The sequence below is a fragment of the Terrapene carolina genome, unplaced genomic scaffold, assembly GCF_002925995.2.
Source record: "Terrapene carolina triunguis isolate 2854851 unplaced genomic scaffold, T_m_triunguis-2.0 Scaffold68, whole genome shotgun sequence".
NCBI classification, from domain to species: domain Eukaryota; kingdom Metazoa; phylum Chordata; order Testudines; family Emydidae; genus Terrapene; species Terrapene triunguis.
The window spans coordinates 60,075,480-60,095,272 of NW_020664419.1; the positions used below are offsets into that span (position 1 = coordinate 60,075,480).

General features: G+C 37.8%; 1 protein-coding gene across 4 annotated transcripts in view; it reads left to right on the forward strand.

Moving 5' to 3' along the window:
- CNOT2 (CCR4-NOT transcription complex subunit 2) overlaps positions 1 to 19,526 on the forward strand; it is a 142,002-nt gene extending 122,476 nt beyond the window's left edge. For all 4 annotated transcript variants that reach the window (XM_024212652.2, XM_024212654.2, XM_024212650.2 and 1 more), the window contains 5 exons: positions 7,984 to 8,045; positions 8,143 to 8,192; positions 10,280 to 10,380; positions 11,466 to 11,610; positions 19,113 to 19,526. In XM_024212652.2, the coding sequence (XP_024068420.1) occupies positions 7,984 to 8,045; positions 8,143 to 8,192; positions 10,280 to 10,380; positions 11,466 to 11,610; positions 19,113 to 19,199 (445 nt within the window). In that variant the 3' untranslated portion in view covers positions 19,200 to 19,526. The remainder of the gene's footprint in view (positions 1 to 7,983; positions 8,046 to 8,142; positions 8,193 to 10,279; positions 10,381 to 11,465; positions 11,611 to 19,112) is intronic.
- The last annotated feature ends 267 nt before the right edge of the window (positions 19,527 to 19,793 follow it).

The following is a 19,793-nucleotide window of genomic DNA, read 5'->3' on the forward strand; positions in this document are numbered from 1 at the left end:
CTGGCATGCTGCTACTTCTCCTTCCATACATGTGGGAAGTAAGCGGAGTATTGGCTCTGCCCCCCCAACACATCTGCCCACATACTTGAGCTGCTGTAGAGTGGGAAGTCATATGGATCAAGGGAAAAGCAGGAAACAAGAGTCACATCTCTTTCTTACCTTGCTTCTGGGGCAGTTCAGCGGCATACTATCTCTTACTCCGGCTGGATTGCAGAATTACAATCCTGCCTCATTTCTTGTGAGCTACATGGGCAAACTTGGGACATGGAGCTCTAAAGATTTTGTTTACTCTGCATAACCTAATAAACAGAGTACTAAAAACATAATTCATCTAAAAGATATTTGATGCATGACCCACCTACAGAAGAACCTTGCTGAACTTCATAGTTTATTCTCTCTCTCAGAAAAAATAGATGGTCTCTTTTTTTTCCACCAAAGATTTGTGTACTATGTTTATTGAAATTTTATGAATGCACACAATAAACCAACCAGCAAAACCAGATTGGAATGGTACATATAGATGAAAGGAATTCTTTGCACTTCACATTTCTCAGATTATATACACATGAAATAGGTATGTATGTGAGTTCAAGAAGGATTGGGGAGAGAGAGTAAAAAAAGATGAAACAAGAAAGAGTAAGAAGAAAAAAGTGGCATTCTGGAATCTGCACTCCTTATACAGTAATTAGCACTAATTTATATATATCCCTCATGTAAATTGATTATTTTTAGGAATTACTCCATAGTGCATTTCTCAACATTTTTTCAGAACATTGTTCCATTAGAGAGACAAGGTGGGTGAGGTAATATATTTTATTGGACCAACTTCTGTTGGCGAGAGAGACAAGCTTTCAAGCTTACACAGAGTTCCATTGGTATTCTCAGAACTACACTTGTGCACCTTAACCACTCTTCTAATACGAATGGATTCTGCAGAATGAAAAGACTTAGTGCTGCTCTTACAGATAACTTCTTGTTTGAGTGTGATGGATTTTTTCTACTTCACTGAGAACATGAGTTTTAAATAGCTATACTAAGAAATAACTCTTCTCACTACTAGCTCCATAATTTGTAGCTTTGATTGTCTGAGTAGGTGCATCTCCAGGATGTGCGCAATATCAGAGTTGTTTGATATTTCCAATACAGATTGCCTTCAGAAAGGCTATGTTTGAACAATCGGCTTAGAGCAAAGTACATCTGAATTCAGTATTTTAAAGTAGATTTAAGTGTAATTTAGCACATGTAACTGAGTATTTGAGTTTTTGGTACAATTTTTGTCCTACTCTTTGCTAGTAAAACTACCATTTAAAATCCTTTCATCTAAATCTCAGGTAATTTATTTTTAGCTTTGGTTATAGCTATATATATAAAAAATAGTATTGGTTTAGAATGACTTTTTTCATGGTGTTGATATATGAAATTAAAGGTACTTTATTGTGGTGGTTTATTGGTATGCTATGCATCTCCTCTATTGGATTAAAGTCCAAATTGTTAATATACGTATCTATGCAGGATATTACCAATTTGTTGCCATGATTGTTGGTAATTAGTTAACTGGTTTTTTTTTTAGTTTTTAATAGGGAATCGTTTCATACAGAGTATTTACTATCTTCCTTGGATGCCTATTATTCAAGTGACAACATTGGATCCATGTATATGTGTCTATATATTTGTATTGTAATACCTGCTTTTAGTCTGGTTTTGGAGCTTTTACAGTTGATGATACAGATAAAAGATTTGCTATTTTATTTTACTGCCCTCAAAGTTAGTGATACGTTTTTGCCTAGTGTGACAGTTAGTCATCACTGTGCTCTAAATCAGCGGTTCTCAACAGGGGGTCTGCGAACCCTTTCAGGGAGGCCTGGGGCCCTGGGGCTAAAACCCAGAGCCTGAGCCCCAGCAGCTCCCATGGGGCTGAAGCCAGGACCCACGTGGTTGAAGCCCCTATGTCTGGCGTCCCCCGCGCGGCTGAATCCTGGAGCCCTGAGCGCCCTGGTCCTCCCCACAGGGCAGAAGCCCTGAGCCCATGGGCAGAGTTGGGAGGCACAGGGGTGTTGCCTCCCTCCCCCCAAAACTACACTGCAAGAGCAGGGCAATCCTGGGGCAGCTCCACCCCCCACACACACACACACCTCCTCCTCCCCCTTCCCCCCCCTGCCAGGTCAGAGGCGGGAAGCCAGAGCCGGGCAGTGTGGGACAGCTGCTGCTCTGACTGGTGCCATGGAGCAGGCAGCCATGGTGTTCCCTTGTCTCCTGCTGGTGCAGAGGGTTGAAGCTGCTCCTCCGCTCCCAGCCCCCTTTGCTCATGCAGCTGGTAAAAGCCGACTGGGCGGGGGGACCCGGCTCGGTGGCTGGCAGAGCCCTCGGGGAACTGGGACCGCAGGGGAGCCCTCCCGACACACAGCCCCTAGCTATCCCTCTCCCTGCAACCTGAGCCTACCCCTCTGCCTGGACACAGCCCTTAGCTACCTCCCTCCCTGCACCCTGAGCTACCCCCCTTCCCACACACAGCCCCTAGCTACCCCCTGCCTGCACACAGCCCTTAGGTACCCCACTCGCTGCACCCTGAGCTGTTTTCAAACTCTTTGAGCTGAGCTCCCGCCCCCATCTTTGAGTTATAGAGAGAATAGAAGTTGATACAGAACTGATAGGAATTGAAGAGAAACAGTCAAATGAAAGAGTCCTGTTCAGTTACATCACATGAAGGCAGTCAGCTAAATATTGACAAATTTTATAAGTGCTTTTATACAAATGCTAGAAGTCTAAATACTAAGATGGATGAACTTGAGTGCCTTGCATTAAATGAGGGTATTGGTATAATAGACGTCACAGAAACTTGCTGGACGATGATAATCAATAGAATATGATAATACCAGGGTATAAAATATATAGGAATGGCAAAGTGGGTTGTGCTGGTGGGGGAGTGACATCATATGTGAAAGAAAGAATAGAAACAAATATAGTAAATATCCGAGAATCTCTGTGGATAGACATTCTATGCTTCATTAATAAGAGTATACCAGTAGCAATATACTACTGACAACCAGACCAGGATGGTGACAGTGACTATGAAATGCTTAGGGAGATTAGAGAGGCCACAAAAATTGAAAACTCAATAATAATGGGGATTTAACTAACCGCATATTGACTAGATACATGTCAAGGACAGGATGCAGAGACAAAATTTCTAGATACCATAAATGACTGCTGCTTGGAGCAGCTAGTTCTGGAATCCCCAAGGGGAGAGGCAATTCTTGATTTAATCCTAAACAGAGCACAGAATCTGGTTCAAGAGGTAAATATAGCGGAACCACTCAGTAATAGCAACCATAGTGTAATTTAATTAAACTTCCTGGGGGGAAGGAGAAATATCAAAGAAGCCCACCACAGAAGCATTTAACTTCAAAAAGGGGAACTACTCAGAAATGAGGAGACTAGTTAAATGGAAATTAAAAGGAATAGTCACAAAAGAGAAATGCCTGCAAGCTGCATGGAAGCTTTTTAAAAACACTGTAATAAACACTCAAATTAAATGACAGAGTCCTGTGGCACCTTATAGACTAACAGACGTATTGGAGCATAAGCTTTCGTGGGTGAATATTCACCCACGAAAGCTTATGCTCCAGTACGTCTGTTAGTTTATAAGGTGCCACAGGACTCTTTGTTGCTTTTTACAGATCCAGACTAACACGGCTACCCCTCTGATACTCAAATTAAATGTATATCCCAAATACAAAACAAAAAACAGAGGACCACAAATGTGCCACCATGGCTAAACCAAGTAAAAGAGGCAGTTAGAGGCAAAAAAGCATCCTTTAAAAATTGGAAGTCAGATCCTACTGAGGAAAATAGAAAGGAACATAAACTCTGGCAAGTCAAATGTAAAAGTATAATTAGGCAGGCCAAAAAATAATTTGAAGAGCAACTAGCAAAAGACACTAAAACTAACAGTTTTAAACTGTATCAGAAGCAGGAAGCCTGCCAAACAATCAGTGGTACTAAAGAAACACCACAGAAAGACAAGGCCGTTGTGAGGAAGCTAAATGAATTCTTTGCATTGGCCTTCTTTGCGGAGGATGTGAGGGAGATTCCCACACCTGCATCATTTTTTTTGGGTGAAACATCTGAGAAACAGCCCTAGATTGAGGTGTCAGTAGAGGCAGTTTTGGAACAAATTGATAAATTTAACCGTAATAAATTGCCAGTACCAGATGGTATTCACCCAAGAGATCTGAAGGAGCTCAGATATGAAATTGCAGAACTACTAATTGTGGTATGTAACCTATTGCTTAACTCAGCCTCTGTATCAGATGACTGGAGGATAACTAATGTAAAGCTGATTTTTGAAAAAGGCTCTAGTGGCAATCATAGGCCAGCAAGCCTAACTTCAATACTTGGCAAACTGGTTGAAAATATTGTAAAAACCAGAATGATCAGATACATAGGTGAACACGATTTGTTGGGGAAGAGTCAGTACAGCTCTTGTAAAGGGAAATCATGCCTCACCAATCTAGTATGTCAGCACGCATGTGGACAAGGTTGATCCCAATTGTTATAGTGTACCTGATTCTTCAGAAAGCTCTTCAACGTATTCATTAACAATCTGGAAAAAGAGGTAAACAAAGCGAGGTGGCAAAGTTTGCAGATGATACAAAATTACTAAAGATAAGTCCAAAGCTGACTGCAGGGAGTTACAAAGAGATCTTACAAAACTGGGTGACTAGACAGCAAAATGGCAGATGAAATTCAATGTTGATAAATGCAAGTAATGCACATTAGAAAACATCATCCCAACTATATATACAAAATGATGGGGTCTATTTTAGCTGTTACCACTCAAAGAAGAGTGGAGTTGTTGTAGACAGTTGTCTGAAAACTTCTGCTCAATGTGCAGTGGCAATCAAAAAAGGTAATGTTAGGAACCATTAGGAAAGTGATAGATAATAAGACAAAAAATATCATACCACTATATAAATCCATGGTACGCCCACACTGTTCTGGGAGCCCTATCTCAAAAAAAGATATACACCTCTACCCCGATATAACGCGACCCGATATAACATGAATTCGGATATAACGCGGTAAAGCAGTGCTCCGGAGGGGCGGGGTTGCGCACTCCGGTGGATCAAAGCAAGTTCGATATAACGCGGTTTCACCTATACTGTGGTAAGATTTTTTGGCTCCCAAGGACAGCATTATATCAATGTAGAGGTGTATTGGGATTGGAAAAAGTACAGAAAAGGGCAACCAACAATTATTAGGGGAATGAAAGTTTCTATATGAGGAGAGATTAAAAAGGCTGGGGAGTGTTCATCTTAGAAAAGAGATTAGGGGTGGGAAGGAATATAAAGTTATAATTGGTGTGGAGAAAGTGAATAGGAAAGTGTTATGTGAAGGGATAAATAACAAGAACCAGGGGTCGCCCAATGAAATTAGCAGGTTTAAAATAAACATAAGGGACTACTTCTCCACACAGTGTATAGTCAGCCTGTGGAACTCATTGCCATGGGATGTTGTGAAGGCCAAAAGCATAACTGGGTTTAAAAAAAATAGAGAAGTTTAGGGAGGACAGGTCCATCAGTGGCTATCAACCGAGATGGTCAGGGACACAACCACGTGCTCTGGGTGTCCATAATCTCTGACTGCCAGAAGCTGGGACTGGACGACAGGGGATGGATCACTCAATAATTGCCCTATTCTGTTCATTCCCTCTGAAGCATCTCGCATTGGCCACTGTCGGAAGACAGAATACTGGGCTAGATGGACCATTGGTGTGACCCAGTATGTCCGTTCTTATGTTCTTTTGTAGTGTGAAAGTCTCCTGAAATAGTCATCAAATAATTTGTATACTGCCCAGAAGTACAGTAGAACCTCAGAGTTACGAACACGTTCGGAATAGAGGTTGTTCATAACTCTGAACAAAACATTATGGTTGTTCTTTCAAAAGTTTACAACTGAACATTGACTTAATATAGCTTTGAAACTTTACTATGCAGAAAATAAATGCTGCTTTTAACCATCGTAATTTAAATGAAACAAGCACAGAAACGGTTTTCTTACCTTGTCAATTTGTTTTTCCTTTCCCTTTATTATTTTAGTAGTTTGTTTAATATAGTACTGTGCAGTATTTGCCCCCCCCCACCCCCCCCCCCCTTTTTTTTTTTTTTTGGTCTCTGCTGCCTGATTGCATACGTCTGGTTCCAAATGAGGTGTGTGGTTGACTGGTCAGTTTGTAACTCTGAGATAAGAGTGTTATCTGCTTAATACAGTGCTTTATGCTTTTCTGTGCCCGTATGAATTCTTTTTATCCCTGGCTCTTGCTTATTCCAAAAGCTAGAAATTCAAAATATAGAGCAATTGTTATGTTCCATGAGCCAAAGATACTGCTTTAGACAGTTATCCGTTACTTATGTTTTTAGCACACTCTACCAAATTTTTAAGGCTACAGTAAAATCTTTTTAAACTCTTCCAAAACGTAGCAGACGTCACAACAAAAGTGATCCGCCTTCCTTATGGAATATAGTAAATAAATCAGGCTTCACATATAGCATACAGGGGATCATCTCTTTCAAAACTTTACCTATGATAGGCAGATAACATTAGGAAGAAGGGTCTTTACCCATTGATATTTTTGCAAAGATATTCACATTATGCTGATTAAAGAAATAGTGCTCTGTGATCTTTAAGGCAGTGTTTAGATGGGTGAGTGAGCCTTTATGTTCCAATTCTTGGGAAGTACTACACAGTTGGAAAGATTTCTCCCAGCAGAAGAAAGGTCTTGGTCGTTTTCCACAGATGCTGCCCCCTGTGATGCCTGCAGTCAGGATATATGAGGATATAAACTGTTGTCAACCTTGGATTAAAGGTGGTTTATGGTGTAGGATTGGCTCCCCTTGGTCTGGAATCATTTTTCTTTAGAACTTGGTTGGGAATTGGTCTTCTCCTGGTAACTTCCCAGGCTTCAAAGATTTTATAGCACTCTTATGCCTTCCTGCTAGAAGGTGCAAAGATTTAATAGGTTAGTAGACTGAAGTCTCATTTGCAAAATATGTCACAATACTATATTATCACAAACAATTAAAACAAAAGTGCAGCTGCCAAAAAAGTACATCTTGTGATTCACTGTCCTTTTTTGTTCCTCTACCTGCTAATTACCAAACTTCAGTACTTCTCAGTGGATCACTAAGTCATTGGTTCAAATTAGCAAAGTTCTGCAGTGTTTAATTAGTAATCTAAAAGCTCCATTTTTTTCTTCTTGAAGTATTATCAAGAATTAAATCAGTGGTTCTCAACCTTTTGTACTGGTTACCCCTTTCACACAGCAAGCCTCTGAGTGCGACCCTCCTTATAAATTAAAAACACTTTTTTTATATATATATTGAACACTATTATAAATGCTGAAGGCAAAACGGGATTTGGGAGTGGAGTCTGACAGCTCGCGACCCCCATGTAATAACCTCACAACCCCCTAAAGGGTCACGATCCCCAGTTTGAGAACCCCTGAATTAAATGAAATCAGAACATTTATATTTTTTCATGTTTTTTCATGTTCCACTGAAGTGGTGAAATCGGTTCTTTGTCAGCATAGAGGAGAATTTAAAGGAAGGGTACAATCATTATCAGTGGGAGAAACTAGGCCTGCCAGCTATAAGCCTTTTTCCTCTTTTAATTATGGGCTCAGATTTATTAGCCCATCAGGCTCTTGAGAGGTGTTACACAATACCTCCATTCTGCCGAGTATGTTTGGGCTTCTGAAAGGAGTTGGAGCCAAATGCACTTAGGTTACAAGCACAATTGAGAATTGTGCCCTTTTGAATTCAGTGGTGGGGAGGGTTGCCATTGAAGTCAGTGGTGCCAGAATTTCACCCTAAAAGTTAATGAAGTAACTAAATATAATGGTGTTGGAGGCGGGGAGGGATGGGGGCTTGGATGTCTTCTTCAAATTCATTGCTTTTTAATTTGAGTATGTTTTTTCTTGTTCAGAAATCTCTACCCCAAATTTGCATCACCTTGGGCATCTTCGCCTTGTCGACCTCAAGACATAGGTAGGGAAAATAAATTGTTTAATGCTGTCTTGATATTTATAAATGAGAATCAATTACATGGTTTAACAATTAGGTCAATTCTGATTCCTTTATCTAGACTTCCATGTTCCATCTGAATACTTAACGAACATTCACATTAGGGATAAGGTGAGTGTGCTTTCTTGTCCCCTATAATAAAATATGTAGATAAGAGGCTGCTTGGTTTATAGAATTATTTTCAAGATAACCTGATGTAATTTTTCGCAGATGGATATCTCTCATCAAATCCATTGTTTTTAGAAAAGTGTTAGTCTTAAATTCTGTAAGAACAGAGGTGCATGGAATGTTCTAGGAATGTTACATACCCTTTCCAACATTACAAGACCAAAAGAACCCTGCATCTGTTCCCAGTTTTGTTTTCCTTTAATTTCTTGGATGCTAAAAATGATTTGCATTAGCTTTTGGGGAATGTGAGAATGGGTTTGGGAAAGAGCCAACAGAAATCCATTAGAGCCATAGTCACATGTAATGAAAGCACTAGTCAGTCTAGACCAGTGGTTCCCAAACTGGGGTTCGTGAACCCCTGGGGGTTCACGAAATGTTGCAGGGGGTTCTCGGGGAAAAAATTCCTTAATGGCGGACAGAGCTGTTCTTAGGGACCCCGGGCAGCACGGGACCAGCAGCCCGGAGCCCCTGGACTTCCAAGAGCTAAGCAGATCAAAGTGAGCATATCTATCACACTGAGGAGATTTAAACTTCAAGCCTCCTTATAAGACATGGAAAGGGAGGTGGATATTTTTTGCTGTTTTCAAAATTAAATAGGCAGCTAATCTTGTTTTTAAAATTATTATGAAGAACAAGTTTAAGCTTTGTTGTAACGTGTGTTGTTTGCGTGGACTGCTCAAGACCTGAATGCTTGTGTAGGAAGAACTCTTTGAGTTGGCTTCTTAAATCCCTTCATGCTGTTTCACGTCTGATACTCCTTGATGAAACATAGGAGCCTTGTCTTATAACAGGCTTATTCAAAGTGATACAAGCTATGAAAGTGAGATCTTGGAAGAGTGTTGCCCTTTTCATAAATGTAATAAAAATACTGTAATGATAAATAGTAATTAATAATAAATAGTGTGTAATAAGCATGTCATAAAAACAAATTTTATATTTCCAAGATCACTGCTTTTATAATTTATACTCAGGTAAAGGAGAAACTCCCCAGAAATATTCATTTTTAGGAGGGGGTTCGCGAGACTTGACATTTTAGTGAAAGGGGTTCACAGGTGGTTAAAGTTTGGGAACCACTGGTCTAGACCAATATCCTATCTCTGAAAGTGTCAGATCCTTCAGACCAAAGCATCAAACCCTTATAATTCACATACTATAGTATGTCAACACTATACAGTACAGAGAGATTTCTTGATTCCATCTGATCAGCTTATAGCCTGAAGCTTAAAAATTGATAGCTCTTACTCCTTTCTTCCCTAGATAATAGAAATAGGAATTTTAAGCTTGATATATTTAAAAAGAAATCCTAAATATTGTGTGTTGATGAGATCATTCAATAATGTTTTAAAAATTAAGATGTAAGGGATTGCTGTACTAATGTAGCTATATAATGAAATTTGTAAACAAACTAATAAATTTAAAAGTAAAGCGAGTAGATCAGAAAATACACAAAGAAAAAAGATCCCCCCTTTCAGGTTTGTTACTTACATTAACTGTCCTGCTGTTTATATAATAGGAAAATTGGAAAGCTGGAGAAAAATTGAGCTTTTGATTAGTATATTACACTGCTATATATCTAGTACAGGGGTGGGCAACCTTTCAGAAGTGGTGTGCCGAGTCTACGTTTATTCACTCTGATTTAAGGTTTTGCGTGCCAGTAATACATTTTAACATTTTTAGAAGGTCTCTTTCTATAAGTCTATAATATATAACTGAACTATTTTGTATGTAAAGTAAATAAGGTTTTTAAAATGTTTAAGAAGCTTCATTTAAAAGTAAATTAAAATGCAGAGCCCCCCGGAATGGTGGCCAGGACCCAGGCAGTATGAGTGCCACTGAAAATCAGCTCGCGTGCCGCCTTTGGCACGCGTGCCATAGGTTGCCTACCCCTGATCTAGTATAACTTTTGCAACATACTTAATATAAGGGAAACAGTTTGACTATATTTTCTTGTCACGTTTAAATGGTATTAGCTGTCATTTATTTTATTTACCTTTTCTGGTTTTTAATCTTAATTTTTTTATCTTTTGCAGCTGGCTGCAATAAAACTTGGCCGATATGGAGAAGATCTACTGTTTTATCTCTATTACATGAATGGAGGAGATGTATTACAGCTATTAGCAGCAGTAGAGCTGTATGTTCAAAATATTTTGGCCAATTTGGTAATATGATAGAATGACAGTTTACTGTAGTAATCACGTAGTAAATCTAAAATTCTGCTTTCCAGTTTACTTCTAAAAGCTAGAAAAGCTATTTTTAACCCCTAAAAATAGAGGCATGGTCTGGGCACAGGGCTGTAACCCTGGAGCTCCTGAATTCTAATACTTACTCTGGTACTGGTTCCTTTCTATAGTCTCTCCATTTGTAATAAATGCACCTGCCTCATATGGGTTTTGTGTTGCTTTTAAAGCACCCTGGAGACAAAAAGTGCTACATAAATGCCAACAGTTGTTAAAATTAATGGTATGGAGAAAGTGAATATGAAAGTGTTATTTACCCCTTTACATAACACAAGAACCAGGGGTCACCCAATGAAATTAATGGCCAGCAGGTTTAAAACAAACAAAGGGAAGTACTTCTTCACACAGTGCATAGTCAGCCTGTGGTACTTGTTGCCAGGGGATGTTGTGAAGGCCAAAAGTAGAACTGGGTTCAAAAAAGAATTAGATAAGTTCATGGAGGATAGGTCCGTCAATGACCAACAACTAAGATGGTCACAGGTACAACCCCGTGCTCTGGGTGTCCATAGTCTCTGACTGCCAGATGCTGGGACTGGATGACAGGGAATGTATCACTCGATAATTACCCTGTTCTGTTCATTCCCTCTGAAGCATCTGGCATTGACCACTGTCAGAAAACAGGATACTGGGCTAGATAGACCCATTGGTCTCACCCAGTATGGCCATTCTTATGTAACCATCTAAAAAAACAACAAAATGGAGGACAATAAACATTCAGAAAATGGTTTGCTGCTGGAATAGGCCAACTTCTTACCGAGCATGGCCAAGATTTTGGTCCTACCATTAGGACTGTATTTAATAAATGGTTATATTGAGCAGATAAGTAGGTGTTTTATGGACTTGATTTTGTCTTACAAAGTTTTTTTTTTTTTTTTTAATAGTGTAAAACAATGTCTGCTTGAAAGGGTGTGTGTTTTGTATTCTGAAATCAAAGCAACTAACATAAAAAATTCTTTTTCCTCCCAATTAAAAATGAAAGATTTAACCGTGATTGGAGATACCACAAAGAAGAACGAGTATGGATCACCAGGGCACCAGGCATGGAGCCAACAATGAAAACCAATACATATGAGAGGGGAACATATTACTTCTTTGACTGTCTTAACTGGAGGAAAGTAGCTAAGGTATTTTTTCTTCCACTGTGCAGATTTTTAAATCTATCAACCATGTATTTTTAAAAATCTTTTTTTAAAATCCCCTTTTTTACTGTATGTATGTGTGTGTGTAAATATTCATTCTGTATCCCACACACTGGCTTTCTGACTTCAATTCAGATGTAGGAGGGAATAAGAATTTCCTAAAAACACTGGTTCATTACTGGAGGGGTGGGGAAGGAACTGTCCTCTCGATCTCTTCAAGAGGTAGAAAAATGCAGAATATCATTTTTCAATAGTTCTAGTTAAAATCCAAATACTTTGTTCTGATTACTGAGCTATGGAGTAATTACTTCTTGCCATTTAGAAGTTGGGCATGCAAATACTGTACTTTGTTTTAGAACATTAAAAACAGAGCACAAACTTTTTATTTTCAAATTAAACCATTTCTCCTTTATGGTATTCCCTCCACAGATGCACATTGTAGGAGATTCATGCTTTGTCACTCGAATTACAGAATCCTTTCATATTAGGAAATATTTTGGGGCATATGCCAAAGCTCCTCAGAACTAGTGTTCTTGGACATAGGGGGGGTGTTCAACACAAACAATATCCCCACTTCCGTTCATCTTGCTTTGTTCTTCTTTGGCGGACAAAATCCAGCCTCACTGTGTACAGGATCAATGTCAAGATTTTATAGAATTTTATTTTTCTCCAAAAATTTAGTTATCGGTGTGTTAGTAGTTTCCTTAGTATAATTTTAAGATCTTTTTATGGGAGTTTTTTTCCTCACTAGAATTTGACTATCAACTGTCCAATTCCAGAGGAAGCAGCGAAGATTCTCACTTGCAATACTCTAGCACTATATTTACTTGAACACAAAGGGAGGAACTAACTTCCATTGTTATTATGAGATGCTGAGTGCTTTTATGGTATGATGCATTCAGAACAAGGTGATGTCTTCAGCGCTATCTCTGGCATGAGTTTAACACCCAAAAAAAAAAAAAAGCCACCCAAGAACCTTACACTAAATGCAGTGCAATTTATTGGATCAGTGGTCCCTCAAGAATTCACTGAGAAGTTTTATTTTGTCATTATAGGGTCATCTGGATATAGCATGGGTTTGCAATGTTGAAATTTAAATATCTGATCTGCTACAGAATAGCTGTTTATTTGAAGTTCCACATTTCTTATTCATCGAGGAAAGGGGAATATATATGCCTTTCTCCCATTTCCTCTGTTGTTTCAAAGTTGATAGGTCAGGCCCACAGTGATCTTGATATCTTCAGCTCAGCAGACGTGGTTCTTGAATATTAGCCCTTTTCAAGAATCTTCCCTATAACCTATTATCAGAGCCTTTTATCTCAAGAAAGAGGGCAAGTATTTCATCCAACTTGAGATTTCCTTAACCTGAAAGCCTAATGGCAGGATTGTTGGTTGGTGAGTCATTGCACTTCTTTGTGTAAATCACATCTCTGCTGTTTGGAATCATGAAAATATTCTTCTAAGCAGTTATATGTCTGTAGGTGAAAGTATTTTCAGGTTTAACCAGAGTCTAAAGGGGGTAGTTCCATTTTCTCCCCTGTAGCAGTTACCTTGAATTTTCTGTTACCACAGTGGACTCAGGTTTGTCTTCATCTACAGATAGTATATATAATAGGTTGTCTCTGACTACCATATTAATGTGCAAGAGTATTCAGTATTTTCAAATCCCTCAATAAAATGGCTTCTTACTAGTCTGGTGAATGTGAGAACATCTAGTTCTCACAAAGTTTATGGAATCTTTTTTTTTTTTTTTTTTTTTTTGAAGTCTTGATATGTTATCTTTTGCATCTGTAGTTAGATTTTGTTTTGATTTTTTTGTTGTTTTTTGACTGACTAACACACAAGAGCATTTCCACACTTCAGGTTTTAATGGCAAAGCTGCCTTATACAATTTTTCATACGGGCAAAATAATTGTAAGGCCTCAAACAAACAAAATTGGCCTAGATGAACTGGATTTTTAACTGAATTGGTTGATTTCTTTATCAATTTTTTTTCTTAGTCTTAGGTATGCTGTCTGTAATGCTATCCTACATGCCTGAGACGTTCAGAGAGGTATTACCTATTACCTTAATAGTGGGGGAAAGGCCCTATTGGAAATCTACAAGGTTGTTTCTCGCTTTTGACGAAGAGTGAAGGCCAAAACCTTTCAGTTATAAATGGATCATATTATGTATTCAGACATCCTATGAGCTTATTTGAATTGCTGTACCAGAAAGAATAAGTGCCCACTCTGCCACAGAGGTAGCAGCCTGCATAGCTGCTATTCACTATATGCCTGTATTAGAAATTGTAAAGTTGCTACTTGGAGCTTGATTATTGCTACTTTTAGAAAGCAGTATTCTCTTTGCAGAATGTAGATTGGATGCTGTATTCAGGAGAGCAGAACTTCAGTCTTTTTGACTAGTGTACTCCTTCTTCCAGGGGATAGGTAGTCTACAGCAGTGTCAATGAAGAAAGATTACTTTTACCAGTAGCTGTTGCTCTCCCAAATATATTGTCTCTGCAGATCCATACAGCTTCTCCTACCTCCTTCAACTTCACAAATTGACAATAATTGTCCAATATTAGGGAGGAACTGAGGTCTAGTTAGGGAAAGAGGTAGAGCTTTTATACCTTTTCTAGAATTCTGGATCCAAGGAACATGCAAGCGATAGTCTTAACTTATTGATTTCTTGTTAGTTTGGAGCAAAATATACCAGGCAAGCTGAATATTGGTGGAAGGGGAGCTATGGAGGACTATGGGGAAAATTTGCTTTTTTGAGCAATGGAAAAATAACGATTAGGCTAGCTCTTACTATCTATGTGTAAAACTCATCTAAGACAAGTGGGAATTTCAGGCACAGATGGAGGGCAAGTATATGTCTGTGTAGTAAAAATGTGATCTCTAATATTAACCTTTGGAGTCAGAATTTCCTAAGAGTTTTAGGATAATAAGGACATGATTAAATTTAAATGTTGTTTTTAATATGAAGGGTTAGTTGTCCAAGTGACTATACTTCTAAATCCCATTAGAAAAATTAAATTCCAGGGCAGTACAAATATCAAATACTGTGGAGAACGTATTCTGATCAATTGCAACCACATGGAGTCATTTTTAAAAGATATTTTCCTTGTACTTTGTTTTACTGTAACAGGTACATTATTACCTAATATTGAGAATATCAGTTTGCCAGAAGAGCATATTAATAACTGCTACTTAATTGATCCATGGATGTTGCTTTACTGCAGCCAGGTTAGAATTATCTGCAATAAATTATCATTTACATCTGTACTTTAAATAAATTATTTTTCTAGGTGCTTTATAATCTTTCCTCTTGTTTTAATGTATATGTGCATTCTTTGGATAATATTACTAAAAGCGCCAGACTATTTTTTTTTTTTTAAATATAGACTATACTTGCAATTTAATAAAACTCTGTGACAACATCCTAGACTGGTTTTAACAATCTAATAAAAAAGATTATACATAATCCTACTCCGTGAAATAGCAAATAACATTAATTTAATAAAGAATGAGTTTTACTGTACATTCACCTTCGGTAACAGACTGAAAAAGGAAATGAGTGAAAATTGAATAAGCATTGAGACAGCTTCCTAGATTGTTTTGAAATTCAAATTAAATGAATTCTCCATAGACATTTAGTTAAATAGCCCAAGAACTTGAATAATGAAGAAGTTTACTTCATATTCACCGTAAACAGAAATATTAAGGAAATGTTGATCACAACTATGATATGCTTATGGCTTTTCATCCTATTCCATGTAGAAAGTACAATATGGTTAGAAAAATTTTGATTTTATACTGAGCAGGTAAAGCAAGAGAATACTCACTGTATAGCTTCCTCTGCTTAAGCTGCTGGGGCGATGCTGAAAGGCTTAGCAACAGGAGAAAGGAAAGTGAAGACAATGAGACCAAGCAATGCCGCCAATGATTACACATTACTAAAAGAAAATTCTCTTAACTAAAATTTTATAATTTCTCTATTCAAAAATGAGGAAAGGTGATCCCTGTTAAGAAACAAAATTAAAACCCTTGTTTTATTTTTCCTTCCTAGAAGCTTGAATTCTTTATGGTTGGGAAATTTAAACATTAGAAAAAGTATTCCTTTTTTTTTTAGCAAGGGATGCTGCCTATACTAAATATCCTTTCAAATATTTACAGTCAATATTTAAATATTTTTTTAAATTATTAATAGAACAACGTTTAACTTAATGACAAAGACATGCTATAGAGTAGTAGGTTCTAGTTCCTAATTTCTGTTTGGGTCTTTTGTGTCCGTTTTGTAGCTAATGCAAGTATTGTTTCTAGGCAAATTGAAAACTGTGTCTAGTAATGGAGCTTCCAGTGTTTCCCTTGGTAGACTGATTCACAGTCCAATAGACTTCATCATTTTTCCTACATTTAGCCTGTTTAGCCTACATTTGCCGTTGCTATCTTTTATTCCATTAATCCTCTTTAAACAGTTCTCTTCCATATTTGGTGTTCACACCTACTAAATATTTTGTATAAATACATTGATTGCTGTGACATAACTCACTCTTTGTGACTGTAATCAGAATGACACATGAAAAATAAGATTCACTTCACAGAAAATTTCTTTAGCGTTGGATATGCTTTGTGGGATTTTCCCCCCTAAGTATGGAATCCCTATTCTTGGTTAATTCAAGGTATTTAAAAAAATCATTGTTTCCAAATGAAAAATAAAAGCAATTAATTTAACCAATGTTTGCTTAATAGACAAGCTGGAGTTTTTCCATTTCTTTGTATCTAATAAATACAAAAATGATCAATGCAATTGTTCATATCCAAATCTATGATGGCCACTACTAACTAAAGTGAAACGTAAAATAACATGTATGAAAGTATTTTTCTATGTGCAATAAATACACTACTTTTTGGTTTTCAAAAATATTTGGTCAGTGAATTATTTCCCCCTATATTGTTAAATATAATAACTGTTAAGTGTAATTACACACTCAGAATGTGGGATCTTTTAATACTTCAGCATACCTGAAGCAGCAATAAAATGACTGACAAACACTGTTTTAATGCTTACAAAATTTGCATCCTATAGGTGTTAATATTTTCCTAAAAAAATCTGTCACAGTAACAAATCTCAATCCATATGGCTCTAAAGGAACCCTCATGAGCCAGTAAGATTCCTTCCTTTAGACGCCAGTCATTAATTCAAGTGGCCGCTCTCTACATGTAGTCTTGAATGCACTCCAGAATATGTGAGGGTTTAGCATTCACCTGTTTTCTTGCTTAATAAGTTTTGTTAAAATAGCAATTCCCCAATTGTAGTCCATAGACTGGTAATGATCTGCAGAGCCTTTTCTGGTCATCTGCAGAACATAACACTCTGAGAATCATGAACTGGAAGGTTGGAGAGAAGGTAATTTGAGGGGCATTTTTCTTATTTCAAAGTGAAAGACAGGAGAATTTCAGAGTTAAAGACTCTATCCTAAAATATACCCCCGAGAACCATGTGTGGAAGTATTTTCCCCACACTGGTATCCCTTGTTTCCCTTCCCCCCCCCCCCCCCCCCCCCACCCCCACTCCCACTCCCAAAAAAAGAGAGCTCATGTGCCTGCGCATTACCCCACCCTATCCATGGATGTGCATGGGAGGGTGGGGTGGAATTTACCCCCCAACACTAATACACTGGCACGCTATATTAAATATTTTCCACCTCAGGTCCCCAGGAGCTGCCACAGCCAGGAAGCTGGGGTGGAGGATGGGATGAATGTGCGGGCCAGAGCCTCAGTAGGGAGACAAAGCTTTCATGCACATGGCCGTGGCCTTGTAGATGCTGCTGGGATTCTCGAGGTTTGTGGAGAGCTTTATTTGGGGGATATAGATTCAATTAATTCTCAGCATGATTCCCTAAATTCCCTCATTACCATGGTGAATTTTTTCTCTATGCCAGGTAACTGTTTCCCCTTAAAGATCAGAGGCCTGGGACTCAGAACTCCTGAACTCTAGTCCCAACTCTTGCACTGATTTGTATTCTAATTCATTTTACCCATCGGTAATAGAAATAATACTATATTTAACTACCTCCCAAAGGTGTTGTGAGGCTTTATTAATTTTTTCAATACTTTGAGTATGTTCCTCAGTAAGAGTTGACATAATCCCTACCCAGATAAGTTTAGAATCTGTAGGAGGTTTGTTGTTTGAGATAATAAGCTCAATAAATTACAACGCTGAAGGCAGAAGTGTTTATTTAGCCCGGGATGATTATTACTGAGTTAACAGAAAGTATCCTTAAAGTACTGTACTAAATTTTCAATTAAACATTCACTTTTTGAATGCAAATGCAATGAAAGGGACTTGGGGAGCTGTCAAACTATTAAAAGGTTAAAAAATGATTTTTTTTAAGCCCAGTTTTATGTACATTTTTGCATATACCCAAGTTGTATGCTGAAGATGCCAGTGTGAGTACACAAATTGGTGATCACAATTCAAGATCATGCAGTGGAATTGTAATAAAAGCAGAGCACTGCATATTCATAGCAGAGTTGTCAAGAGGTATTTAAATGGTAGGTATCCCAGCAATCTGATTCATCATGGTTGCTAGCCATTTAGAATATATTCATATACTTGAATGGCTGGAATATTTTTAGAAATATTAAGCAAATCAAATGCCCACATAATGCAAGGAATTGTATAAATGAGAAAGAAACTGTGCATTTATGAATTAATAGCTGTAAGAGCCTCATACACTGGCCGAGCATTATTAATATTCAGTATAATGGTTTATAAAGTGCTTTGAGGTCTTTAGAAGAAAGCCACTACTGAAGTGTAGTGTAGTAGTAAAGAGCTTCTATATATGGCTCAGCAAACCTAAAGGAAGGATGGATACACCTGAAGTTTAACACTTCACCCAGGTATAAATGGTAGTGGACTGCTTTGTTACATCTGTGATTCTTAAGTCGATTTAAATCTCCTTACATGGTGGTTTATTCTTCTTACATTTCATATCATGAAGAAGAAACCTGGCCTAATGGTATTTCTGACTAATTTGCGTTCCACCAACAGTTGGCATGGTGATATGCCACAAAATACCTCAGAACTCAGCGTTGTGGCATCTAAAGTAAATCTTAGAAAAGATCTTTTGAATTGCTGAAAAATAGCTTTACTAAAAGTTTAGTTGACTTACCTGCACATTTGTGTCTTGTCTGTATGTTTAATAGTTTTAAGTGCTCACAACTAGGTTTCTGAAGCTAACTTACCATTTAAAAAATGGGTAAGATGGTGCTGTTGCAGACACTGCACTATATTATATTGATTTTTTTTTAAATAACGAACTAGGGTCACAAAAAATGTATTTTTTTGCCTCATTTATATAATAGGAGTTAAATCAAGCTATTTCTAAAAGCATCATTTTATTTAAAGAGAAGAAGTTGCTCGTCATGGATACAGACATTTGCGTATGCAAGGGAAATATCAACAATTAAATAATCCTTTTTGTTTAATTGTAGGAGTTCCATCTGGAATATGACAAATTAGAAGAAAGGCCTCATCTGCCATCAACCTTCAACTACAACCCTGCTCAGCAAGCCTTCTAAAGACTTCCCTTTTCTTGGGGTATGGCTGTCTCAGCACAATACTCAACATAACTGCAGAACTGATGTGGCTCAGGCATCCTGGTTTTAATTCCTTGAGGATCTGGCAATTGGCTCATGCAAAGGGTCACCATTTGAGGTCCTGCCTTACTAATTATGTGCTGCCCAACAACTAAATTTGTAATTTGTTTTTCTTTAGTTTGAGCAGGGTCTGAATTTGTTTTTGTTTATTTTATTTTTTGCCAGCAGACAAGCTTGGGTCTAAAGACAAGCGAATACACTGTCAAAAATTTACCACTTAGTTTCCAAAATGTAAAAAAAAAAAAAAAAGCAAAAAGACAAAATTAGACAATTTGCATTGTTCATTGTAGCACTATTGGTAATAAAAAATGTTTGTGCATTTTTATGTGAAGATCCTTCTCGTATTTCATTTGGAAAGATGAGCAAGGTCTGCTTCCTTCATTTTACTTCCCCTTATGTTTTTGAAAGGCAGTTTTCGCCAAGCTTAATGCAAGAATATCTGACTGTTTAGAAGAAAGATATTGCCACAACCTCTGGTTAGTTTCCAGGGTTGTGTATTACTGAGCTTCATCTTTC